This window comes from Callorhinus ursinus, unplaced genomic scaffold, assembly GCF_003265705.2.
Source record: "Callorhinus ursinus isolate GAN/ISIS: 27379988/994484 unplaced genomic scaffold, GSC_fseal_2.0 scaffold18, whole genome shotgun sequence".
NCBI classification, from domain to species: Eukaryota; Metazoa; Chordata; class Mammalia; order Carnivora; family Otariidae; genus Callorhinus; species Callorhinus ursinus.
Window position 1 is genome coordinate 34,764,857 of NW_027397080.1, and position 25,000 is coordinate 34,789,856.

At 58.3% G+C, this 25,000-nt stretch overlaps 2 protein-coding genes across 3 annotated transcripts; one reads left to right on the top strand and one right to left on the bottom strand.

The window, feature by feature from the left end:
* Positions 1-9,292: 9,292 nt before the first annotated feature.
* LRRC47 (leucine rich repeat containing 47) lies at positions 9,293-19,246 on the top strand. The gene is made up of 7 exons (XM_025856584.2): positions 9,293-9,937; positions 14,619-15,077; positions 15,449-15,565; positions 16,163-16,278; positions 16,834-16,936; positions 17,245-17,334; positions 17,462-19,246. Exons 1-7 carry the CDS (start codon positions 9,308-9,310, stop codon positions 17,708-17,710), a joined length of 1,764 nt encoding a protein of 587 aa, XP_025712369.1. The 5' UTR covers positions 9,293-9,307; the 3' UTR covers positions 17,711-19,246.
* A 2,400-nt stretch (positions 19,247-21,646) lies between these two features.
* On the bottom strand, positions 21,647-24,434 carry SMIM1 (small integral membrane protein 1 (Vel blood group)). 2 transcript variants are annotated; one of them, XM_025856684.2, is made up of 4 exons: positions 24,329-24,434; positions 23,937-24,073; positions 22,164-22,283; positions 21,647-21,885 (listed from the first exon to the last, which is right to left on the bottom strand). In XM_025856684.2, the coding sequence occupies exons 3-4, from the start codon at positions 22,271-22,273 to the stop codon at positions 21,759-21,761; spliced, it is 237 nt and encodes a 78-aa protein (XP_025712469.1). In that variant the 5' UTR covers positions 22,274-22,283; positions 23,937-24,073; positions 24,329-24,434; the 3' UTR covers positions 21,647-21,758. The 2 variants fall into 2 exon arrangements, with proteins under 2 accessions (XP_025712469.1, XP_025712470.1); XM_025856685.2 differs by having other exon boundaries at positions 23,937-24,066; positions 24,329-24,419.
* Positions 24,435-25,000: the final 566 nt, after the last annotated feature.

A 25,000-nucleotide genomic window follows, 5' to 3' on the forward strand; every position in this document is an offset into this window, starting at 1 on the left:
TGACCCTGGTCCTGCAGGTTGCGGACTCACCAGGAGAGGCGTCCCTGGTTCCTCTCAGGGTCCTGGGACCAGTCCGGCAAAGGGAGGGGTGCAGTGTCCTGCCTGGAGGTGGGGGACATTGTGGGAACCACTGCCAGGGTTCTGGATAGAGATCTTTCTCTCCCCGTGGGGTAGGGAGCACCTTGGGGGTGCTGTTTACACAAATTCCGGGATCCTAGAAGGGGGTGGAGGGTTCCCTGGGCGGGGGGGGGGCAGGAGGGCAAGCCTGCGGGTGTCCAGCTCCAAGCATCAGCCTGGGCGGGGCCAGGCCAGGAGCAGAGCCAGGGACAGAAAAAAATCACCTCTCATGTTCTTCCTACTGAAAGTTTTAAAAGTTTTGCTTTTTAACACTGCCATCTGTAACCTACTTGGAGATGTTTTGTATTTTCTGTTCCTGAATGAGACAGAAACTTGTGAAACAAGACACAAACACAGCAGCTGAACGATCAATGATTTGACTCTATTACAATCATGAAGTCTGTGTCAAAAGGCGCGTCAAGAGGCCTTTACAGAAATAGAAAACCAGAAGAACACGTTTATTTACAACATGCAACCAACAAAGAATTCGTACCCAACAGACACAGGGAATTCCTACGCATCATTAGGAAAGGGCCAAGCAGGCCTCTAACCTGGCTTTGTGAGTGCAAATAGGTAAGTGATTCCAGAACACAGCACTGCAGCGTTCTGCAGCTGCAACAAGTTACCGCGAGGGCAGGGACCCATGGCGCACGGGAGGGACTAAGATCGGGGCTCAGCTGGGTGCCGGGCTCCCGGGGGGAGTCCACTCCTCAACATATCCCAGCTTCCAGAGGCCCCCACTTTCCCGAGCTCAGGGCCCCTCCGTTCAAGGCCAGCCACGCGCCCCAACTTCTCACGCCGCCATCCCTCTGGTCCTCGGTCTCTGCCTCTTCCTCTTCTGCTTGTAAGGACCCTGTGATCTCACTGGGCCCACAAGACCGTCTCCCCGTCTCAAGGTCCGTCTGCAACTACAAGTCCCCTGTGCCATAAAACCTACTGCGTTCACAGGTTCTGCAGACTAGGGCATGGACCTCTCCGGGGGCCGTGACTCTGCCCACCACACATGTAAGAACACCACACGCCTAACACCTACTTCGCTTTTCAAAAAGGCGCTCACCACCTGGAAGATATGCGGAAGAAGTTAAACAGAGATTAGTGATGGCAATACCAGAAAAAAAAAGAACAATAGTAGCGTATCGGTGTTTATTTCACATAAAAGCAGTATTTTCACTAAAAATGGTTCACAATTCATATGCTACAAATACCAAGGCAACTTAATATCCAATGCATTTAAAATAATGTATCAACAAATCACAAACATTAAATGAACCGTAAATTCATAAAGGTAAAGATGGAGTAAAATTAATCACGCAATAGTTAAGTTACAAGGATAAAATTTATAAAAATATTTAAAATACACTAAACAATACGCAAGTGGAAAAATGCAATGAGTAATACACATTCTTAAATGAAACGCTATTTTCTTTTTCGTATATGTGTGTGGAGTTATTCTTAGAAGATTGTAAGCCCTAAGGGGTGAGTGTGGAAGCAGCTGAAAACGTCAGCAGCGTTCCTGGTCTCCGGCTGTTGAAAGCAATGGCCCAGAAGGAACGGGATCCCATGATCCTCAGGGGCAGGGCATAGGTTAGGAGCTAGGAAAGAATGTAACCCTCATCCCCCCCACTTCCTGCTCCTCCCTTATCCCATGACTGCCTCCCTGCGTGCCTACCCGTCGTTGGAGAAAAGGCAAGCCTGCCTCAAGATATTTGCCATCCCTTTGTACTCCTTTCCCACACTTGGAGGCATCTGTTCTTGCTTTTCTGATAAAATAAAATAAAATAAAATAAAATAAAATAAAATAAAATAAAATAAAATAAATAAAAGCCATGTGCAGAATCCAGCTGAGGCAGTCCTGCACGGCCGCTCAAATGGTTGTCTGAGGACTTGAGTTCAGTGCGGGACGACATTTGGCGCCCGAACAGGGACTTTTTCAGGACTCGATATCCTGCACGTCACTCCTCAAGCCCGAGACAGGACGTGCGCTCATCCAGGTAGGAAGTACAGCCCTTGATGCCTGTGACGGAGTGACAAGTGAACTCACATTTTTCTTTCTTTCAGGCGTGCAGGATTTTACTTTGAATTTCTCTCTGATCTGTTTTTCTGTCTGTTATAACCGTGTTAGTTATGGGACCACCTTTAAGTAGGCAACAGGCTGTCCATAAGGAGCAACTACGTGTGCTTCTGCACTGTACAGGATACAAAGTAACTGATAAGGATTTAATACGATTGTTGTCAGTAATAGGTCAGCATTTCCCATGGTACATGCCCTAGGGCTCCTGTTCGGTTGAGGACTGGGAACGTGTGGGCAGATGGCTGAAAAATGCACTGGGTCCTGTTACAGATTCTCATTTGCATACATGGGATCTTTGCCGGATAGCTATCCACTCTTTACAGAAAAAAACCAGCTAAAACTGATTGGCGAGACCTCATTCCTCCCCCTTCAGATCCGCCGACGTGTTCCCCAGTCACGGCAACAGCCCCATGAATGTAGCCCCTACCACCCCGCCGGAGGCTCCAATAATATCCCCCCCCCCCCCGATAAATTGCCTCCTCCCTCTCCACCCTCCCTAGAGGCAGAAAATAAAGCTGTTGAGGAGAGTGCCTCCTTTCCCTTGGTAGAAAAGATCTTAAAGGAACACCAAAAAAAAGGAAGCCCAAGAACAAGAAGGCTTTATTGGAGCACGTCCTATCTTCGGAGACCAGGGACAAGCTCCACGGCACGATCACTTAGCGTCCCCGGGCCTCAAGGGGCTTTGTCGGAGCATCCGTGAGAATGGGCTCTCAGGTACTTTCACAAAGAGTATCACAGAAGGGATCGGCGGTGGGTAGGAGATGACCCCTTGGGACTGGAAAACATTGGTCAAAATGGTTCTTAACACTGTCCAATATTCTTTACGGCTGCAAGAATATCGAGGTGCTGTTCAGATAACTGCCGTGGACAACTTGACAAATGACATACCTATTGGAATTGAAAAGTTATTAGGAGAAGGGCCTTAAGGACTGTGGACGCCCAAGTTGCTATGGATCGAAGGGCATTTCCGCAAATAGCAGACGCTGCCATTAAGGCACGGTCCCGGATTCCAGATTCTCCTACCCCATCTGGCTCGTTCGCTACCATTCAGCAACGAGCCAGTGAACTCTATATAACTTTTACAGAGAGATTGCAAACCGCTATAGCAAGGCAAGTGGATAATACTGATGCACAAACACTTCTAACTACTCAACTGGCTGATGAAAATGCCAATCAGGACTGCCAAAAGGTGAAGAGGCCAGTGCCCCAATATTGCGGAAATGATCCGAGCCTGCCAAAATGTGGGCACAGAGTCTCATAAGGCAGTATTGCTCACCTCTGCTTTAAGACCTCAAAAATACTTTAAACGCGGCAAAGAGGGACATTTTCAGAAACAATGCCGACAACAAGAGCAGAAACGTCCCACTCAAAAATGCCCCAAATGTAAAATGGGATTATCGCTGGACTAACCAATGCCCTTCCAAATCCGACTCGCAGGGAAACCCGCTGTCGGGAAACTTGAAGAGGGGCGCGGGAACCAGCGATGCAAGCCCGGAACCAATCCTCAAACCCAAAAGCCCAAATGTGAAATGTCAACGCAGAGGAATGGACCCCCAAAACGTCCAACCACCCCTTCAGCCCAGATGACACCGAGTGATAGACTTGGTCGCCGCTGCTGCAATCAGCACAGGATGGACCTGCCTCTTGCTTGTGGTGTGACCCTTAATACTGTTGGGGAAGTAAAAAGGGCCCCAACAGGCATATTTGGTCCTTTGTCAAAAAGGTAGGAATGATTTTTGGGGCGCTCTAGCGCAACTATGAAAGGCATATTCGTTCTCCCCGGGGTTATTGATTCCGATTACAGAGGAAAAATCCAAATAATGTTGACTTTCTTTACTTATGCAGAAATATGGGCACAGCCTGAAGTAGCACAATTGCTTCTGCTTCCTTATTGGGCCCCCAAATAGTCAAAATATACGAAGACATGATAAGGGCTTTGGCAGTACCACTGCGAGGCGTGAAGCCTTCTGGGCTGTGGCCCATACAGGACACATGACCCACCTTACAAATCACAACTGCAAAAAGAACTATTAAAAGCTTAATAGATCCTGGGGCCGACGTAGCTGTCATTCGAGCCCAAGATTGGCCGACAGAAATTCCCCTTGTGCCCTGTTCACAAACTCGTACCGCAACAGGGGGCCAAGACGGTCCCCTACAAAGTAAATGTCCTGTTGTATGCGTTGATGTGGAAGGGCACCGGGCCATTGTAAGACCTTTTGTTCTAAAACATCCCCACTTCTCTCTGGGGAAGAGACTTCCTAAAGCAATGGAATCTTCCCCTACAGACAAATTTATCCTGACGGCCATCGCTACAGAAACCGCCCTCACTCAAGCTGTCTTGGAAAAACCAGGTCCCCCTGCTTGGGTGCAGCAATGGCCTAGAAAAGGTGACAAACTAAAACACCTACTAACCCTAATGGAAATAACTCGTGAGCATAGAGAACCCTCTACCAGCCCGTGGAATGCTCCTATCTTTTGTATCCGCCCAAAATCAGGCAAATGGAGATTGCTACATGATTTACGGGCAGTTAACGCTCAAATGATTCCCACGGGGCCCTTGCAGTTTGGTCTTCCAAATCCTTCCTTACTCCCTTCAACTCAAAATCTCATTGTGACTGATCTCGAAGATTGCTTCTTTACTATTCCCTTGCACCCTGAGGATAATGAAAAATTTGCCTTCTCTGTCCCCACGATCAACAATCACAGAGCTGTACAAAGACACCGATGGAAGTATCTGCCCCAGGGAATGATGAAGAGCCCCACCCCCCACGTGTCAGTCTTTTGTTGTTAGTGCAGCCTTTTGACCTGCCAGAAATAGATTCCCACAAATACCTACCACTACACGGATGATATACTGCTTGCTTCAGACAATAACACCTTCTCCATACATTTTACAATTTCTTACTGATTCAGTCACTGCCGCCGGTTTGCTCATCGCTCCTGAGAAAATACAAACAGCTCCATGGAAATATCTGGGGTACAAGCTCATGTTGCAGACAGTCACCCCTCGATAGATCGTTATCCGTTTTCCGTCTTCCATCGCCACTTAACGTTTAGCTCACTGCGGCAATTCCTCGGACACATTAATCAGCTGTGTCCCACTTTAGAAATTCCTACTTGCCAATTGACCTCCCTTTCAACTTGGAGATCCAAACCCTGCGTCCACATGATCAATGACGCCTCGAGCAAAAAACAACTAGATCTCCTATCCCAATGACTAACCTCTGCTTCATTAGACCGCAGAGATCCCTCTGCCAGCATAACTTTCCTTGTCTTGAACACCCCTCACGCCCCTACGGGGATAATCTGCCAAGTCCTGCCTGATAAATACCTTGTTCTTGAATGACTTTTCGTCCCGGTGCAACCCAAACATAGGGTCGCCTCTCACCTCTCTCTGATTACAGCTCCGAGAGATCGGAAAAGAATAATTCAGCTAACTGGCTTTGATCCCCGATCTATCTACTTAGGCATCAGCAAAGAAGAAATGGATAATCCATGGATACACGACAAAAAGTTCCAAATTGCAATGGCTAATTTTACTGGTCAATTTATCTTCTCATTGCCCTCAGATAAACATATCCAGAACCTCAAATATTTCCACCTGTTCTCCTACTCTCTCACTTCTAATAAAAACAGGGGAATACATGAAAATATGCCTGTAAGCCTTTACCACACCCACTCACAGAGCAGAATTGGCTACTGCCATTCTTGCTCTGAAGATCTCTTCTCAAACACCTATTAATCTAATAACAGACTCCCAGTTCATGGCACAATTATTGACGGAGCTCCCTACCACCACTCTTCACACACACACACACACACACACACACACACACACACACACACACATTGATCGCCCTCTACTATCTATGTTTCTTGAAGCTCAGGCATCGTTACAACACAGGTTCTCCCTGTTGTTTGTCCTTCACAGGCGCAGTCATTCTCATCTCCCGGTCCTCTTACGGAGGGCAACAATGGTGCTGATTCCTTACTGACCGGATCTTCATTCTCCTCTGCCTTGGGTTCTCACTCCTTTTTTCACCAAGGGGCAGGGGCTTTGGCTACACAGTTTTCTATCTCTCTTTCACAAGCAAAACACATCATACACTCCTGTCCCGGCTGCCAACAATTTTCTTCTGCTCATCTTCCTGGAGGAGTCAATCCCCGTGGTTTATCCACAAATCGACGATGGTAAATGGATGTGACCCGTTTCCCCTCATTTGGATGACTACAATGGGTACATGTTACTATTGATACTTAATCTGGATGTCTATGGGCCTCCGCTCAGAGCAGTGAAGGCTCCTCTCATGTCATTACTCATCTCTTGGAATGCTTTGCCATAATGGGCATCCCCCAAAAACTGAAAACGGACAATGGCCTGGCTTGTACGTCCCATCACATGACCCAATTCCTAAATGATTGGGGAATCACACATTCTCCTGGCATTTCCCCGAAATCCTCCAGGTCAAGTCATTGTCACACGTGCCAATGGTATCTTGAAACTACTTCTGCATAGAAAAGGGGGGGATTGAGGCCCCCCAAATGAGAATAATGAAGGCACTGTTTACTATTAATCACATACAACTAGACAAACATTTTAATTCGGCTCATTCAAAGCATTTTCGGGTTGAGGAACCCCTTCCCAAACTGCAAGTATGGTACAGACTGCCCAATGGGGGGCCACAATGGAATGGCCCGGGACCTTTACTCACGTGGGGGAGAGGTTACGCTGCTGTGCTTTCTCCACAAGGTCCGATGTGGCTACACGCTCGGCTGACTAAGCCTCACCATGAGCTGGCACGAGGAATTCAAACGCCCGCTTCCATGCTTCAGCCTGATGTCGGTAACCCCACCACCCGGCATGCCATCGGCCAAGGAAAGGAAGAATGAACCAACACCTATCAACGACATCTCATGGGGTGATGTCAAAGGGCCCACAGCTATTTTAGACATCATGGCTGCAGCCGCTACCACGGCAACCGCTGCTGATCTTTGGCTGCTTCCCTCCAAATGGCACAAGTGCATTCACATATGCAAAACACTACAACCGATTTAGAAGAACAGGTCAAAATTAACAAATTTGGTTAGGAGAACATCAACAGGCAGTGTGGACTAGATCCCAATAAACTTGTGACTTGGAGTTTACCTCCTACTCATTACTTCGATTCCCTATAACAAGACTTGGGGGCAACTGAAAACTCATCTTTTTTTTTTTTTAAAGATTTTATTTATTTATTTGAGAGAGAGCATGAGAGGGGGTAGGGCAAGAGGGAGAAGCAGACTCCCCGCCGAGCAGGGAGCCCGATGCGGGACTCGATCCCAGGAGCCTGGGATCATGACCTGAGCCGAAGGCAGTCGCTTAACCAACTGAGCCACCCAGGCGCCCTGAAAACTCATCTTAATCAAGCCTTTTCCTCCTCCTTGAATCTCTCCATTGAAAATATATTTTTTTAAGATCTTACTTATTTGTCAGAGAGAGAGAGCACACGTGCACACTCAAGCAGGGGGGTGGAGTAGAGGGAGAAGCAGACTCCCTGCTGAGCAGGGACTCCATCCCAGGACCCCGGGATCATGACCTGAGCCGAAGGCAGACCCTTAACTGACTGAGCCACCCAGGCATCCCTGTCCATTGAAAATCTAAAACTTAAGTAACAAGCACAAATACAGGAACTCCAACAAGAACGTCAACAAGCTACCATTAATACTCTCAATGATATTTCTACCTGGCTCTATCCAAAAAACTGGTTCTCTGAGCTCAATCTCCACTCTTGGTTTTACATGGCTATACTGCTTTTAATAATCTCCTTTCTCGTTATAGTCATCATGGCAAGCCTCCCATCCTGTTCTGCCTAGAGGACCCGAAACACACTTGTAGTGACCACACAGATCCTTGCCACCCCCTTAAACAGCCCACCTCTATATCCCACTAAACAAAAAGGGGGACTGTGGAGTTATTCTTAGAATATTGTAAGCCCTAAGGGGTGAGTGTGGAAGCAGCTGAAAACGTCAGCAGCGTTCCTGGTCTCTGGCTGTTGAAAGCAATGGCCCAGAAGGAACGGGATCCCACCATCTCCAGGGGCAGGGCATAGGTTAGGAGCTAGGAAAGAATGTAACCCTCATCCCCCCCACTTCCTGCACCTGGCGATTAGTAGCACAAACATCTCGCTCCTCCCTTATCTCATGACTGCCTCCTTGCGTGCCTACAGGTCATCTGGTAAAATGCAAGCCTGCTTCAAGATGTTTGCCATCCCTTTGTACTCCTTTCCCACGCTGGGAAGCCTCTGTCCTGGCTTTTCTGATAAAAACCAAAATAAAGGCTTTGAGCAGAATCCAGCTGAGGCTGCCTCTGGCAGAGGCAGTCCTGCACGGCCGCTCAGATGGTTGTCTGAGAACTTTATTTCAGTGCGTGAGGACGTACGTGCTGCTTAAGCGATGACTATGTTGTCTTTTTTAATTATTTTTAAAAGAGGGAGAGAGTGTGTGAGCAGGGAGGGGCAGAGGAAGAGGAAGAGAGAATCTCAAGCAGACTCCATGCCCAGCGCAGAGGACACAGGGCTCAATCTCAAGGTCGAGAGATCATGACCTGAGCCAAAATGAAGAGTCAGCCGCTAAACCGATGGACCAAGCCACCCAGGCGCCCCTGGACTGCTCAGGGTCAGACCCGGGTGGGGGGGCCATCACTGCTCAGGGCCCTCTCTGGGGTTGGGGGGGCATCACTGCGTGGGCATGGGCCAGGACCTGGAGGGGGGCGGGGGGAAGGCGATCACTGCTCAGGGTCGACCCGGGTGGGGCGGGGTGGGGCTTCACTGCTCAGGGTCGCGCCCGGGTTAGGGGCGCCATCACTGCGTGGGCCCAGACCCGGGGGTGGGGGAGGCCATCACTGCTCAGGGTCGGGCAGGGTGGGGGTGGGGGTGGGGTGCGGCGACCCGGTCGTCTGTGGGCCCCGGTCCCCGAGCAGCCCCAAACGCCCGCAGAGGCCCTTCCCTCCACGAGACACCTCCCCGCCGCTCTTCTCCCGGAGGCGCCCGGGGCTCGTGCAGACCCCGCGACCTCGCCCCTTCCGGCCCGGGCCGGAAGTGACGCGTCGTGCCCCGGAAGCGCCCCTGCAGCGGCGGCGCGATGGCGGCGGCGGCGGCGGCGGCGGCTCCCGCGCCCGAGGCCTGGCCCGAGCTGGAGCTGGCCGAGCGCGAGCGGCGGCGCGAGCTGCTGCTGACGGGGCCCGGGCTGGAGCAGCGGGTGCGCGCGGCGGGCGGGCGGCTGCCGCCGCGGCTCTTCACGCTGCCGCTGCTGCACTACCTGGAGGTGAGCGGCTGCGGGAGCCTGCGCGAGCCGGGCCCGGGCCTGGCGCAGGGCCTCCCGCAGCTGCACAGCCTCGTGCTGCGGCGCAACGCGCTGGGGCCCGGCCTGAGCCCCGAGCTGGGCCCGCTGCCCGCGCTGCGCGTGCTCGACCTGTCGGGCAACGCGCTGGAGGCACTGCCGCCGGGCCAGGGCCTGGGCCCCGCTGAGCCGCCGGGCCTCCCGCAGCTGCAGAGCCTCAACCTCAGCGGCAACCGGCTGCGCGAGCTGCCCGCCGACCTGGCGCGCTGCGCCCCGCGCCTGCAGACCCTCAACCTCACGGGCAACCGCCTGGACTCCTTCCCCGCCGAGCTCTTCCGTCCCGGCGCGCTGCCGCTGCTCAGCGAGCTGGCGGCCGCCGACAACTGCCTCCGGGAGCTCAGCCCCGACATCGCGCACCTGGCCTCGCTCAAGGTCAGCGGGGACCTGCGGGGCGGGCCGGGGCCCTGGAGGCGTGGCGGGGAGGGAGCTGCGCTCGGAGCCGGGCCGCCCTCCCGTGCCGGGGCCTCCAGGCTCGCGGGCCTGGCTCCGCTGGCGCTGCGTTCTGCGACCCGTTGTTGCGTAGTTGTTAGCAAGCTCGGCCCCCGTCTCCGGTCGGGAGCAGGTCAGCAGCAGGGCCCCCTAAGTGTCTCTAGCTCCAAGCACTTGTGATTTTGTGACCGTGGTGGGGAGGCGGCCCCCAGGCAAGGCTCGGATGTGAAGTAACAGGCATTCCCGTAGTGCGGTTCGCTCCCTCAACCCTGACCACTGCCTTCCAAGGGAAGAGGTGGTTATTCCTGTTTAACAGATGCCGGAAGGGGTTGCTCACAGTCGACAACAAATACTTTGGGTTTTCCTCTAGACTCCGTTGTCCAGGAGCTGCTTGCTTACTCCTCCCCAGGCCCCAGCATAATGCTGGGCGGGACAGGTGCCCCTTAAGCCTGCTGAGCAGGAGTGGGGAGGATGGAAATTTCCCGGCCACTCCTAAATCCAGTCTAGAGGCTCCTGTCCAGCACTGTCTCCTCTGTGTCTTTTGTCTTTCTATTTCATCCTTAAAAAGGCAGATCTGTATTTCTTCTTACTCCTACTTTTCATCCTTTTAATGCAGGCTTTCTTAAGCGGTAAAATGTGTCTACGGTTCAACTGCTTTATTTCAGCAGAAGTTACTCTTAAGATATTGTCAACTGATCTGACAAATATGTCTGTGTACAGATCTAAATGCGTGTGCGTACGCGTGTATGGATGTGTGTGTACGTGTGTGTACGTAGTTAAGAGAAAGGGGTGCCACGTGCTTGCTGGCATTTGCGGCGCGAGGCTGTGGGGGTGACTCCCGGGGCACTGTGGTCATCCAGGGCTGGAGGCTTCGCTTTGTGGCTGAGGTGTGACAGATCACGTACAACCCCGTTTACTCCATCTTCCCATCTGTCAGATCTCTCGGTTTTCCAGAAGGTTGGTGTACGAGATACACCGCTGAGTACAGGTCGTGTGAGTGCAAAATCACTTGTTCTACTTCTCTTCAGATCCAGAATGTCTTCCCGGTGGTTAGGTTTGTTTTGAGTGTTCTGTACTACGTGTGTGGCACCCACCAGTGATGTCCGTGGCCTTCATGTGTCCTGACTCTGTCGTTCAGGGGATGTCTCCTCTGCCGACCCTCCGCCCCCCCGCTAGGCTTCCATCGATCTCTTCCACGTGAAGGGGCCTGTCCCTGTCGTGGAGGGTGTGGCGCCAGAGCTAGCTGGAATCTCTTTTGGATTTCGATGTCCTCTGGGGGCCTTTCTAAGATGATGCCCCCGTGCACCGTGCCACTAGAACGTTGCTGCACACGCTGGGGTTGTGCGAACAGACACCCCTGCAGCTGCTGTGGGAAGGCAGCTGGGGTGCAGGAAACTGAGCTCGGAGGCAGAAGTGTGGGCTCCCTCAGCGTCTCGTGGCCGTGCCGCTGGTTCCTGCACTGGGTCCTTGCCCGTGGGAGACTTGCGGGGACGGCCACCATGCCACGAACGGGGAGGACCCCAGGACCGACCAAAGCCTTGTGCGGGAACTGCGACAGTCGTTTTACGTACTGACCGGCCCCCTCCCGGGGTGGCACAGAGCCACTGTGCTTGCTCGGGTCCGGAGTTCAGCTGGCGGCGAGCGCAGGGCTGGGCTCGGCGGGAACGCTGTGCTGGCTGCTACTTCCCGGGACATCCGGGCGCCGCTCTCTGCCCAGCAGCCTAGTGCACTTGTTCGTGGCAGCCCAAGGCTCCTGAGAGCACAACTGCAAGAGGCGTAGGCTTGGAGCTGGCACCTGGCACTCCCGCCGCGCCCGGCAGATGGGACGAGTGAAGCCCCGTCCACGTTCCTGGGGAGACTTCACGCAGGAGGTAAATTCCTGGGGCGCACGGCTCCTTAGGAGCCATTGGAGTAGCCGCACACAGGCCTCTGCCTGTCCCTCCCCTCACTTCCAGAGTGCTCCCTCCCCCAGGTGGTGGCCCCAGGTGGTGGCCCCAGGCCTGGCTGCCGTGAAGGCCCGACCTTCGTCCCCACCCTGGCAGCCGGTGACAAGGAAGTCCTAGAGATGGCCGAGTACTGTCTGTGCCAGACTTCACCAGCTGGTTAGCAGCCTGTACTGAGCCCAGTTCTGTCGCCGTCCTGCTGTCAGGCTTCACAGAGAAGTTGAACTTGGATTGTGAAACCTCTGTCCAGCACCCAGACACACTGAAGTTTAGAAGCCCTTCGTCCGCCTTTATCTTCCCGATGGGCTGCTTGGTGCCTGGGTGGGGTTTGGGTCCCCTCCGGCGGGCGTGCCCGCTGGAACGAAGACGGCTCCTAGCGCCCCTCTGGAGGTGGCGTGTTAGTCTCGGGGTCTCACAGCCAGGGATTTAGCACCCCTTCCCCAGCATACGGCTGGCCCTGCAGCGGTGATGTTCCCAGAGGCGCTCGGCGGCCCAGGCCCAGTGCCATCTGTGTGACCTGCAGGAAGGGGGTAAATGGGGTCTTCGTGTGTCGCCTCCAGGCACATTTTGGGGCGCTGGTCCACGTGCAGGTAATTCTACTCTGCGTTTTGTACCCTTTGGGGGTTGGGACGCACAATCTGAACTCGGCTTCCTGGTCAGAGACCTGCCCTCCTGCAGGAGTTGGAGTCCGCACTGATGTTCCCTGTCACCTCAGGGCTCCTCCTGAGGCTCCCTTGTTCCTTTAGTGTCCTTTTCTAGGCGTGAAACCCCACTGAGTCTGCCGCACTTACCTGCTGGTGTCCACATTTCTACAGGGCCCCCAACTTCCAGAACCCCGATCTGCCGCTTCCCCCTCCCCGTCCACATTCTCCTGGGGCCCAGCCCAGGGCCTGAGCTGCCCTCTGGGCCCTGACCGCTGCCCCTGCTTACTGCTCTGAGATGTCCGTGATTTGCCCGTTGTTAGCCGTGAAGGAAGCCCCCTGACCCGGGACCCTCACACCGTTGGCACTGTGGTGGGGGCGGCAGCCAGGGAGGTGCAGCCCCCCAGTCTCCCTTCCTCGCCGGTTCCTCCTCTGCTGTCAGCACATGGCGTCCACCTGGCCGGCCTCCTGCAGCAGTGACAGTGACCCCGACGGAGTCCTCCAGCTGGCCTGAGCCCTTCAGACAGTGTGGCGGACCCCAAAGCTGGTGTGTGCTACCCCAAACCTGACCTCAGAACACCAGCCCCTCGCAGCCACTCACAAGCTCCGAGGGTGGGGCTGATTCAGTTCCCCTCCCCCACCCTCCCCAGCCCTGCTCGAGTGAGAGGAGAAAGGCCTGGTGAGGCACAGAGTGACCACAGCTGTGGGAAATCGTGTTGCCCGCAGCCCCTTGGGGCCACTTGGTCCCCCCAAGGGGACTGACGGCCAAGTCTGGCTTACGTGCTTCCTTCCTCTCGTTGTCCCCGGTCCTGAGTGCAAGCTGGAAGCCGGTTCCAGCTGCTCGCTGTCTCCTGAGCCCTGACAGAGGCTTCGCAGCGGCACCAGGTGCTCGCCCGGCCGTGGGTTTGTGTGCTGGCCCTCGGGCTTCAGCAGCCGCAGGATGGCCTCACTCGCAGCCGGGGTCTGACTCGTCCCCACTACCAGCCAAGCAGGCGGCATCTTCTGGATCATCAGCCCCTGCTCCCCTTTCAGCTCGTGACGAAATCCCTCACCAGTCTTGTTGGGGCCTGTTTACGTCCCAGTCAGGCCCAGGACTGGTGCTGGCCTAGCCCACCCAGGACACGTGTGTGTGTGTGTGTGTGTGTGTGTGTGTGTGTGTGTGTGTGTGTGTGTGTGTGTGTCAGGCCCAGGACTGGTGCTGGCCTAGCCCACCCAGGACCAGTGTGTGTGTGTGTGTGTGTGTGTGTGTGTGTGTGTGTGTACACACGTACGTGTACAGCACGGGGAGGGTGGCTGCCCTCTCACCACAGCTACAGGAGGGGAAGCAGAGGACCTACCCCAGACCCACCTACTAGAAGGCGGCTCCGTCGGTGTCCCTCCTGCCCAGCCCAGCTCTGGCGTGATGACCCCGCAAGGTGGCTGTTCTGATGGTTTCCATGCCGTCAGCGATGCCGACGCCAGGCGTGCATGTTTGCCAAAGCCCAGTCATTAGTAGTGATGGCAGGTTCTTCTGCACGGGCCGTAGCATTTCACGAGCCTCCTTATGGCGCAGACAGCAGCGGCCCTGTAGCCTCCTGGGTCAGGATGGGGGCCGAGAACCCAGGCCAGCGTCAGAGCCGGTGCGCCATTCTGCACACAGGTGGAGTTGAGCGTGCTGCATCGTCTTGCTGGGGGCTTTGTATTTCCATATGAAGAGGAATGCTTGTTACTCATGCTGTGTTTTCTTTTTAACTCATTTAGTTAAAAAATGTGAGCACCATTTTGTGGGGAACCTGTTTCTCATCTCAAGTACTTAACAACCACAAGTTCTCGTTCTGTGCTCTTTTCTCTGTCACCTTCATCCATTGGGATAGTTGTCACCACAAGGAACCTTGCAGGGAGCAGGAAGCGTTTCGTGGGGGTTGTTGGCAGCCATCACGTGGGCTGTGTGGCCGCGGTAGCAGGTGTCAGTCTGGGTGCAGAGCGGGGGACAGGCCGTGTGGGGTGGGGCAGCGCTCGGGGAGGCAGTGTGTGATGGCAGGCCCTCCATCTCCTTCCCAGATGCTGGACCTCTCCAACAACCAGCTCAGCGAGGTCCCAGCAGAGCTGGCCGACTGCCCCAAGCTCAAGGAGGTCAACTTCCGGGGGAACAAGCTGACGGACCGCCGGCTGGAGAAAATGGTGCACGGCTGCCAGACCAAGTCCATCCTGGAGTACCTGCGCAGCGGAGGCCGGGGTGGCGGGCGGTGCAGGGCCAAGGCGGACGGCCCGGAGAAGGAAGAGGCCCGCAGGAGACGGCGCGAGAGACGGAGGAGGGAGAGTGGCGAGGGGGAGGGGGAGGGGGTGGACAGCGCCAGCAGACTGCTGCTCCGCATCCTGCACGTGTCTGAGAACCCCGCCCCGCTGACTGTGCACGTCAGCCCCATGGTCAGGGACGTCCGGCCGTTCATCGTCGGGGCCGTTGTGAGAGGCATGGACCTGCAGGCTGGGAACGCGCTCAGACGGTTCCTCACCTCCCAGGTGGGTGCATGTGGCCCAGGAAGGGCAGGGGCAGGGCAGGTGTGCAGAGGCGCAGGGCAGGTGGGCAGAGAGGCAGGGCACAGGGAGGGTGGGCAGAGGGGCAGGGCGCAGGGAGGGCAGGCAGAGGGGCAACGCGGGCAGGCAGAGGGGCAGGGCGCAGGGCGGGCGGGCAGAGGGAAAGGGCGCAGGGTGGGCAAGCAGAGGGGCAGGGCGCAGGACAGGGGCAGGGCGGGCGTGCAGAGGTGCGGGGCAGGTGGGCAGAGAGGCAGGGCGCAGGGAGGGCAGGCAGAGGGGCAGGACAGGCGGGCAGGGGCGCAGGGCGGGCAGCGCGGGGCGCTCGGGCACTGAGCTCGGCGGGTCTCACGTTGCAGACGAAGCTTCACGAGGACATGTGTGAGAAGAGGACGGCAGCCACCATCGCGACCCACGACCTCCGGGCCGTGCGCGGGCCCCTGCTCTACACCGCCCGCCCACCACACGATCTCAAGGTGCCAGCACGTGCCCCTCCCCGTTGGCACCTGTTTTGCGTTTCCGTGAGGCGCGTGCTCGTGACGGCGTGCCTGCGCTCCGAGGCAGCATCTGACGCTGCCCCCGGCGAGTACCTCGAGTCACACACAGGCCGCGTTTGCGGTTCGTTGGAAAGTACACTCTTCAGAGGAGGGAGTTATTTCAAAGTGGTTTCCTTCATTTGCTCAGCTTTCACCAAACACGGGTTTATGTACTGACTGCAGAACCCCTCATATGGGTTGACTTGAGTGAGCTTGGTTTGTCTGTTACTCCCTGGGGTGCGGCGGGGTCCCCGCGGGCAGTCCGGGAGCCCAGCCTCAGGCCTGGGAGACGCCATGGCGTGTGGCGGGTTGAAGGTTAAGCCCAGCTTCGGCAGTGCCGGCGTGTGTGGCAGGTCCCTGAGGGGCCTCTGGGGGCCCCACGTGCCCACGCCACCATCACAGGGAGAATGGAGGGGAGAGCCGAGAGGGGACGCTGTGCCGACGGCCACGTGAGCAGGGGACCGGCAGCGTGTGGTGGCCGCGGCTGTGAGGAGAGCTTCTTCCATCCGAGCTCACCACCAGGTGTTCACCCCGCAGATCGTGCCCTTGGGGCGCAGAGAAGTCAAAGCCAAGGACCTGGTGCGGCAGTTACAGCTGGAGGCCGAGGAGCATAGGAAGCAGAAGAAGAGGCAGAACGTGTCGGGCCTGCACAGGTCAGTGGCGAGCCTCCCCTCGGGGCGCTGCACCCACCCTGCAGGGCACACCTCCGGCCTCCACTTCACTCACAGGCTGCCATAACTTGAGACTGTCCCTTACAGACGTTAACATCTCCCAAACCTCGTTCCCTGTGCTGTCAGGGACTCTCGTGTGGGGTTAAAGGAACCATGTCAGACAGGCCTCTTCTCTCGGAGCAGGGGCTTGGACGCTGCTTTGGGGAGAACAGGCTTTAAGTGCGCAGGCCCTTCGTCGGGAGGGACGGGGGTCCTGCCCACAGCACGTGCACAGGGACGGGGGAGGGCAGTGCAGTCACCCTGGTGACAGCAAAGCCATCAGGCCTACAGCGTTTTGTGCACGTCACCAGCGCCTCGGGTGGGGTCTGGGTGGCCTGCTGTGCGAGGCCCACGTGAGGACAGGCTTTAGCACGTCTTCCTCCCAAGCTCGTAGGTGCCTGGTCTCACACTGATTAGTCTCAAGAGCTTGCATTTGTCCAGTGTGACCCGTAGGTGTGCGTTCCCATAGTTAGGCCACCTCCGCGTTTTTCCCTGCAGATATCTGCACTTACTGGACGGGAAGGAGACTTACCCCTGCCTCGTGGACGCGGATGGCGACGTGATTTCTTTCCCACCGATAACCAATGGCGAGAAGACGAAGGTAGGGCATGGCCCGTGCGTGTTCGTGTGTCTGGGCCTGCTCTGTCGTGATGGCCCGTCCCCACACCAGACCGTGCAGGCCCCATGCTGTGCTGCCCACAGAGGCCCCCAGTCCCCAGAGCTCGTGTCCCTCTCAGCGCGGTGGTGCACCGGGCGTCACCATGTGTGCGTTCCCGCCTCTGCCTCTGTTTGGAAAGGGGACGGTCCCAGTTTGCTTGGCGCCATTTTTTATAAGTTTTTCCTCAGAGCACTTGCTATTGTCTCTGGTAACTGTATTCTTCCCTAAAATCCCTCTGATTTCTTTTTAAGATTAAGAAAACAACTTCTGATCTGTTTCTGGAAGTGACAAGTGCTGCGAGTCTGCAGACCTGTAAAGAGATCATGGACGCCCTCGTGCTGGTGAGTCCACGCTCTCACCCGGTCGGCACTCTGGCCACCGGGACGGACGGCACGCCCTCCGTCTTCTGCCGTCCCTCGCACGCACAGCTGCCCTGGTTTTCTCTAAAAGGGTATTTTTCCTTTGCAGAAAATGGCAGAAATCAACAAGTACACGCTAGAAAATAAAGAGGACGGATCACTTTCAGATCCCGAAGCCGACGCGGCCTCTGGACAGCCTCCGGGTCCCAGCGGGAGCCCAGGTGCCACAAAGGCTGGGAGCGCCTCCCTGGTGGTGGAGCAGGTCCGGGTGCTTGACGAGGACGGGCACCTGAAGGTGGTGTACCCCTCTAAGACGGACCTGGGCCTCGCCGCTCCTCACGTGACCGTGATCCGCTGAGCCCTGGCCGCCGCGTGCCCACCAGCTCCGCCACGCGGTCCTCAGCTGCACCTGTTGTGCTGACGTTAAGTTATTCCTTACGTTCTCACCCCGGTGGTTTTTAAGATCCACGCCTCTGTTGGGTTGTCTGGACGGTTCCGTCCTGTCGCAGTGACGCCACATTGCCACGGACTTGAATCGTTTTGCCTTTCCAGCACCAAACTGTTTTACTAAAGCTTTTTACGAAATTACTCAAATATCAGAATTAAGTGTTCGAAACATTCTGAGATCATGTGAACACAGCAAACACCTTTATTCAGGGGAAAAAAGACTCAGAGGTTTGGACATTCAGCTCTACACTGGGAAGCTAGACGACGTGCGCTTCAGTGAACTGCACCACCATTGTTTTTCTACAACACAGCAGCTTTTAAACCCGCACCGTGCCGGCGGCGCAGCCTCAAGATACGGAGTGACGTCCCGTCCCTGGCTTGCGCCAGGTCGTCATCTTTTTATGAAAAAAATATTTTTTAGGTGACCTTAGAATTGGCAGAAGCATTTTTTTCTTCCTGTTGCGGTTGGATGCATTAGGGGTAGCGCGACAGAGTCCCCGCGTGCGCCCCCGAGAGAGGAACAGACATCAGAACGCACAGCTCCGGGCTCGCACGCAGTTCCCTGTTGCGGAATTGGCTTCCGCGGACCGGCCGGGACGTTCTGTTGTCAGCCCGCTGGAGGACAGACCCGGGGATGGCCGCGGAAGGTGAACTTTGAAGCCATCAACCAGAGCGCAGCCAGGTGTGAACAGTTCTTCAGCATTTTGTGTTTTAGGTTATTTCCAGTTTTGAGTGTCTTGGGCCCTAGACCGTGAGTTTGCATTTGTTTCTGTGCGCAGGTACCCCTCCCTGGCCACGGGGTAGGTGGCGTTTACTGACCTCCCCGCTTCATGGTCTGAGAGGGTTACGAGACACTCAACTGGCTTTTGGTATTTAGTGACCCCGTCGGTGTCACGTTCTGTGACCCGCAAGAGACAGTTTGTGTGTTCTGCTGACTTGGGGAGCGTTTGCAAGAGGCTCGGTGAACCCATGCATTTAGCCATCAAAACCAGACATGGGGTTGGGGGGCAGCTCACGAAGGCTCGTGGTTCTCCCAGAGCTCGGCCAGCCCGCTTTGTAGGACCCAGCACAGCTCTCTGGGCACCTCCTGGCCTTCCCTTCGGTCCCTGGGCTGAAGGAGGTGGGCCAGATGGTGGCTTTTCCTCGTTTTGTTAGCCCCAAACCTACCAAGCATCCGTGCCGGTGGCTCTGGCTTGTCATCTCATGAGCCCTGGACACTCAGGGTGGCGACTGCTGTGGTGGCCTGGCTGGCGTGGGTCTGTGGCCAGGGGGGGAGGGGGCACGTCCTGTCAGCTGTGACCTCACTGCTGGCCCATTGCCTTTCTGACGCAGCCCAGCCCCGTGTGAGGTATGCAGATGTTTGACTTACCACCGGAAACCAGACGTCCTTCCTCTTTGCCGGCCCAGCCCACTAATAAACGTCATTTAATATCTGTGTTTCTCCCCAGTGAATGCTTTCTTGGCAGTATTTCGGGGTAGGTAGTGACTTTGGGGAAACAGAGGACCTGAAACCCCCCTTCCCAGCCCAGATCTTGCCAGCAAAACACAAGAGGGGCTTGATCACAGGCTCTGCCCAGAGAGGCTGCTGGGCCCTCCAGGCCTGGAGCGGGAGGTGGACCCCCTCCCAGGGCACCTGCCCCCCCGCAGGTCTCACTCCTGGGTCTTACGTGGGAGGGGAGACTGCCTGACAACTCAGCAGGGTGCTGTCACCTGTCCCTGGCCAGGGCCTGGGGGGCCACATCTGGTGGAGGCAGCTCACAAGGAGGTGATACGTGGCCCAAGGGCCTCTGCCTGCAGTCTCCCCACACAGAGGCCTGGCCGCTGGTGCAGCCCACAGAAGGAGACACGCATGTCCACCAGGGAGTGGGCTGGCGCACCCTGCTCTTCGTCCTGCGACTTGCTGGGCCTCGGGGCGCACAGAGCATGAAGGCCAGATCCAGATGGCTTTTGTCATCTGTTGTTACCCATGGGGTTCCCCCCAACCCAGGGAGGTGTTTGTGAGGACCCGCGGGGATCACTGGGCAGTGCTGGGCTGAGCTGGGGAGGCTCTGAGGACACCGCCCCCAGACTGGTTCCCCATAGTGCCCCTTGTGCGTGGACCAGACCTGCTTGCTGCCCCACCTGCTCTGTCCTCCCTCCTCAACGTGCTCCAGCCTTGGCCCCCAGCCCCTCCCGTCTCACTGGTCCATCAGCAGACTCGGTGCATCCTGCCCAGGGGCTGCTCAGACAGTGGGACCCCGAAGCCCACAAGGCGTTTTGGAAGTCAGGGAGACCAGAATGGCCCCAGGGACGACTGGTGGGTGGGCAGCCGCCAGGGGCCCTCCTCTTTTCTGTCCAGCACCCTGGCCTGGCTCTTGGCAGAGGCTGCACCCGGTCTTGGGGAGACCCAGCCCCTGCACCTCAGGAACTACCAACGTCCTAGAGCCCATGCAACCCAGCTGTGCCCCCCCACCAGTGCCCACCCTGTGGTGGCTCCAGCAGGGGCACCAGGGTAAGGCTGGCCAGATGCGGGTCGGCTGGCACGCCCCCCTCAAGTGTGGCTGAACAGGGCTGGGAGCGGGGTCTTCTTGGGGACGGGTGCTGGGGCCCGGAGACTAGGGCTGGCTGGGCCAGACCTCTGCCCCTTAACCAGCATCCCTTGTCCCCAGCCCACAGCAGACCCCCATCACTACTTGGGAGACCCCAGTGCAGGCCAGGCCCACCAGGCACCACGCCCTCCTTGCGGGCAGAGCCAGGGACCCCCTGGGCGGTGCAGCCGTCCCTAACCGGCAAGCCAGTCTCGCGGGGTCTCTGCCCTTCCCTGCCAGCTTGGCCTCTGACAGGCAGGTTTGCCATGCGCCCTCCGGTCTCGGGCTCCACGAGGACACTGACTGTCCCTCACCCCCCGCCCTCAGTTCTCCGGGAAGAAGCATCTGCTAAGGTGTTTCTGGCAAGGGTCTATGGGGCCTGAGACGTGAGCCTGTAGTCAGTAGGTGGGGGTGGACACAGGGCCCCGGAGGGCACTTCCTGGGAACAAGGCAGGGGGGCCGGACTGAACCTCTGAGCCGAGAGGCCTTGTCCGCGGCCGGTCGGGTGAGGCAGGAACAGGCCCCGCCGGCGGCCAGTCCTCGGGCCTGCCCCCAGGGGCTCACGGCCCACAAGACCGGCGCAGCCAGGCAAAGACACATTCCAAGGCCCAGAGCCAAATGGGAGGGAGGACAGGCCCTTCCCACAAGCCTCCCACTGTTGTCCAAGTGCCCTCCAGCTGGCCTCACGCCAGGCAGGCACCTAGGCTCCTGCAAGAGGCCCTCACCCATCCTTCATTCAACAGACTTTAATGGCTGCATTGGCACCCAAGCTCCCACAGGGCAGGGTGGGGGAAGCGCCCTCCCACTGGATCTGCTCCCTCGGGGGGAACGGCCAGTTCACTGCAGGGAAGACTGGGCGGTGGGTCCCAGACAAGGGCTGAGGCCTCTCTCCCCACCCTGGGGGGGTGGCAGAGGGACACACACGGCCCCCTCAGAGCCATCCGCGCAAAGCAGGAGTCAGAGGGCCCAGAGAGGGCAGGGGCCTATTCAGGGCCCCACGGCCCCACAAGTTCCCCTCAGGAAGGACCCCTCCCTGGGGCTGCCGGGCCTGGGCGCTCTGCAGGGGCTCTGGAGGCGTGTCCTGCAGTCCCAGCTCAAGCTGGCCCTAGTCTCCTGGCCATTAGTGTCTTGGGCTGGCCGCCTGCGCCAGGCATGGGCACCTGTGTCCCTGTTCGCCTGTGTGCCCATGTGCTGGCCAGTGACCTCGGCACCCTGGGGTCTGTGTGTCGGGGGTGGGGGCGTGCGTCTGCGCAGAGAGAAGAGCCTTCTGTACACGAGGATCATGTATATGGGGTTCAGTGTATACAAAGGGGGTTCTGGCGTACAGGGTGTCCACCCGAGCCCATGTCCCCACGCACGGCGGCCAGCCCCGCGCGGGTGTGCTGGGCAGCCTTATTTGCACTTGTGGACGTAGTAACCAGTGAGGTAGCCGAGGATGAAGACAGCCCAGAAGAGGGCCACTCCGCCCAGCACCTTCATGGCGATGCCCAGCCTGCCCGAGCACAGCTTCCGGGAGATCCTAGGGAGAGAAGCGCCCCCACGTGAGCCCCTGAGTCGACCGGGGGGCTAGGCCGGAAGGGAGCGGGCCCTGGGGCAGGTGGACCCCGGAGGAGGGTGGTCTGTATGGACCGCTGACTGGGGAGACGGGGGGGGGGGGGCCCAGCGAGGGAAGCCGCACACGGAGGTGCAGGGCCCCGGGCGGCTGGGACTGTTGGGGCTGGGCTGGGGGGGGGCCTGCAGCGTGGAAGCCGCCAGGAGGGGACGAGGAGGTGGAGGGCTCCTCCTGCGGGCCCTCACCTCTCCCAGCTCCAGGCCTCCTCTGTGCTGGGCCCAGCCACCACGTGGACTTCGTCGCGGCTGCGGTCATCCCACCTGCTGTACTGGACGCCGCTCTCCTGGGGCTGCATGCTGCGGGGGCTACGGCAGAAGGTGGGCTGAGGCGCTCACGGGCGGGGAGACCGAGGCAGGCGTGCAGGGCCCTGGTCCCGGTGACGGCAGCGGCTGGGGCTCCGTGTGGAGCTGCGTTTAAGGCCAGGGTCCGCCTGGGGGTAGGGGCGGGGGTGGGGGGGCACGACCGTGGGCTGGCTCCTTCCCCCGAATCCTCTCACCTGGCTCACCAGGGGACCGGGATGCCAAGTGGTCCAGCCACTTGCCCAGGGTCGCATGGGAGGAGGCCAAGCAGGCATTCTAACCCAGGGAGGCTGCAAACCCTTCCCTCAGGAATGCGAGAGGCTGTCTCCACCCAGCCCAGTCCCGGGCGCGGGGGGGAAGGAGAGGGCCTCTGGCAGAGCCGAGGCCACCCTGGAGGACAGCACAGGATACCGTGGGTCCTTGACCTGATAACTGCCTTCCTTCCCTCCCTATTCCTGGCAGATAAGGCCCCGGAGCGTCTCCGGAGGCTGGGAAGGCAGGGGATGGGGCGGCGGCTGGTACGGCCTGTCTGGCAGGTCGGGAGAGGCCTGGGGCGCCAGAGCAGCACCCCAGCGTGTCCAGTGTCCTCTGGCCTGTCCGACTCGCAGCCCCCCGCCCCCGACACTGCCTGTGGGAGAAGCCAGAGCCCGGGGGGCACCTGGGCCTGCTGGGAGTCCAGGGGCTGGAGAGGCAGGGGCCTCTCTTCTAGGGATCCCCTCCCACAGAATCCTGGAGACAGGCTTAAAGGCACAGTGGGCCACTGAACGGCAAGAGGCCAACCCAGAAACTCCTGCGACCTGGAAGTTCTTAAACCCCTGACATGCCTCCGTGTCGTCCCTTTCCCCAACCCCAGCCCAGCGGGGAGGAAGGAAGGGAGCTTGTCTCCGAGCCCCAAGGCCTGCCTGTCAGGTGGGAGCCCCTGCTTTGCCACAGCCACTCAGATCAGGGGCCGTTCTCAGGCCCGAGGGACGCCAAGTGTCTGCAGAGTGTGGGCTGTGCCTTCCCAGGTGTGCCTGGGAAAGGGGCTCTGGACCGACTCTGCTAGCTGTCTACCTAACGTCCACCCGCTGTCCACCCTGGAGCAGAGTCCCACTCTGTGCCAGGCAGCAATGTGCCACCCCAAATGACAGCCAGGGAATAAGACAAACTTAATACCCTGGCCCCTGGCCCCCCAGGTCAGCCGGATGAGGGCAAAGTGCTGGGGTGTAGCAGAGCTGGGGGGTTCTTGCTTTCACCAAGGAAATAGCAGCCACTTCTTTCTTCCTGCCCAGGCGTGATGGCCGGAGCGGCAGCAGCCACCTTGCAGCCCAGATACCCATCCAACACCAGCCCTCATCCTGTGGACTCTCCAAATCCACACCAATTACCCGCCCTTGGGCTTCTTGGTGAGAAGAGTCAACCCCCACCTGTTCAAGCCTGGGTTCCTGGCGTGGGCAGCAGAAAGCATTTCCAACTGATGGAGACTAGACTGGCTCTCAAGTCATCTCAGTTGGACAAAGCCACTAGAAGTTGGTGGGGTGCCTAGAGCTGGGATCCTGGAGGCCTCAATCTCCAACCCCCACCTGGAGACACCCGCCAAGCTGTGGACCCTCTGGGCGTACTACGGCATACCTTAGACCCTTTTGCCCCCAAAGCACCTCCGAGGAGCCCACAACTTACAAAGGGAGAGTCCTGGCGTGGGGCCCGGACTCCGGCGCCCAGAAAGGTGGTCAGATGGTCTCTGCCCGGCCAGTGGATCTCGCCCGCCTCCTCCCGGGCCGCAGGTCAAGGTCCGAGGTGCAACCGATGCCTGCAACCTCAAAAAAAAAAAAAAAAAAAAAAAAAAAAAAAACAGAACATAAAGAAAAGGTGAAGAAGAGCGGCCCTTCGAGGAGCGGTAAGGGGGTTGGGAGCGCTGGGGTGTCCAGCGACAGCAGGAGCCGGGCGGACATTTCCCGCACGGGCGGCCTGGGGTCGCTCGGCCGGATCAGCGCTTCCCCCGCCGCCCACCCCGCAGCTCCAGGACTCCCGGGCGGCCGCTCGCAGGGCAGGGAGGCCGCGGCCAGGCCCACCTCCTCCGTCCGCCTGCACGAGGAAGCTGCCCCCGACGCGCGTCCCACCAGCGCCTCCGCCTCCTGCCCTCCGCGCCGCGCGGACGTGTCCGGGCCGGGAGGGGCGGGGCCTCGGGGGGGCGGGGCGGCCTGGGGGCGGGGCAGGGGGCGAAGCCCGCACGGGGGCGCCGACCCCAGGCCCCAGGTGTTCCGGACGCGGCCGCCGGAGGGCGTGCGTGCTGCAGGGAAAAAGGCTTTAGGGGCCGCAGGGGAGAGAGGGGGCTGCCGGGGGGAGGGGGCAACATGGGAGAGGGGGCCGCAGGGTCACGGGGTCGGTAGAGGAGAGGGGGGCCCCCTAGGCTAGGGTCTGCAGGGGAGAGGGCCTGCCCGGGCGACAGGGCCCTCAGGGGTCCCGGGGGGAGGGGGCGCGGGTCCACCCCCAGACCGTGCAGGTGCGGGACTCTGGTGCAGAGGCGGGCCCTGGAGCCTCCGGGCGCTCCTGAGTCTGATCCGACAGGCGAGGCGGCCCAGCCGGGGCGCCCCCCGGGGAACCTGCGCGGAGTTCCCAGCTCGGTTCCTCGGGTTCCCGCACTGGGCCCGCCGCGAGCGCGAAGCAGGAAAGGCCGGGTGCGCGCACAGGTGGGTGGGGGTGGAGGAGGAGAGCAGACGCCGCGGGCGGGTGCCTGCATGCAG

Bases quoted from the DNA above. Each gene is read 5' to 3' on its own strand.
- LRRC47 (XM_025856584.2), top strand. From the start codon at position 9,308: ATGGCGGCGGCGGCGGCGGCGGCGGCTCCCGCGCCCGAGGCCTGGCCC. The intron at 15,566-16,162 runs GTGCCAGCACGT...TTCACCCCGCAG, and splicing joins GCCCACCACACGATCTCAAG to ATCGTGCCCTTGGGGCGCAG. The intron at 16,937-17,244 runs GTAGGGCATGGC...TTTCTTTTTAAG, and splicing joins CCAATGGCGAGAAGACGAAG to ATTAAGAAAACAACTTCTGA.
- SMIM1 (XM_025856684.2), bottom strand. From the start codon at position 22,273: ATGCAGCCCCAGGAGAGCGGCGTCCAGTACAGCAGGTGGGATGACCGC. The intron at 21,886-22,163 runs GTGAGGGCCCGC...TTCTCTCCCTAG, and splicing joins GAGGCCTGGAGCTGGGAGAG to GATCTCCCGGAAGCTGTGCT.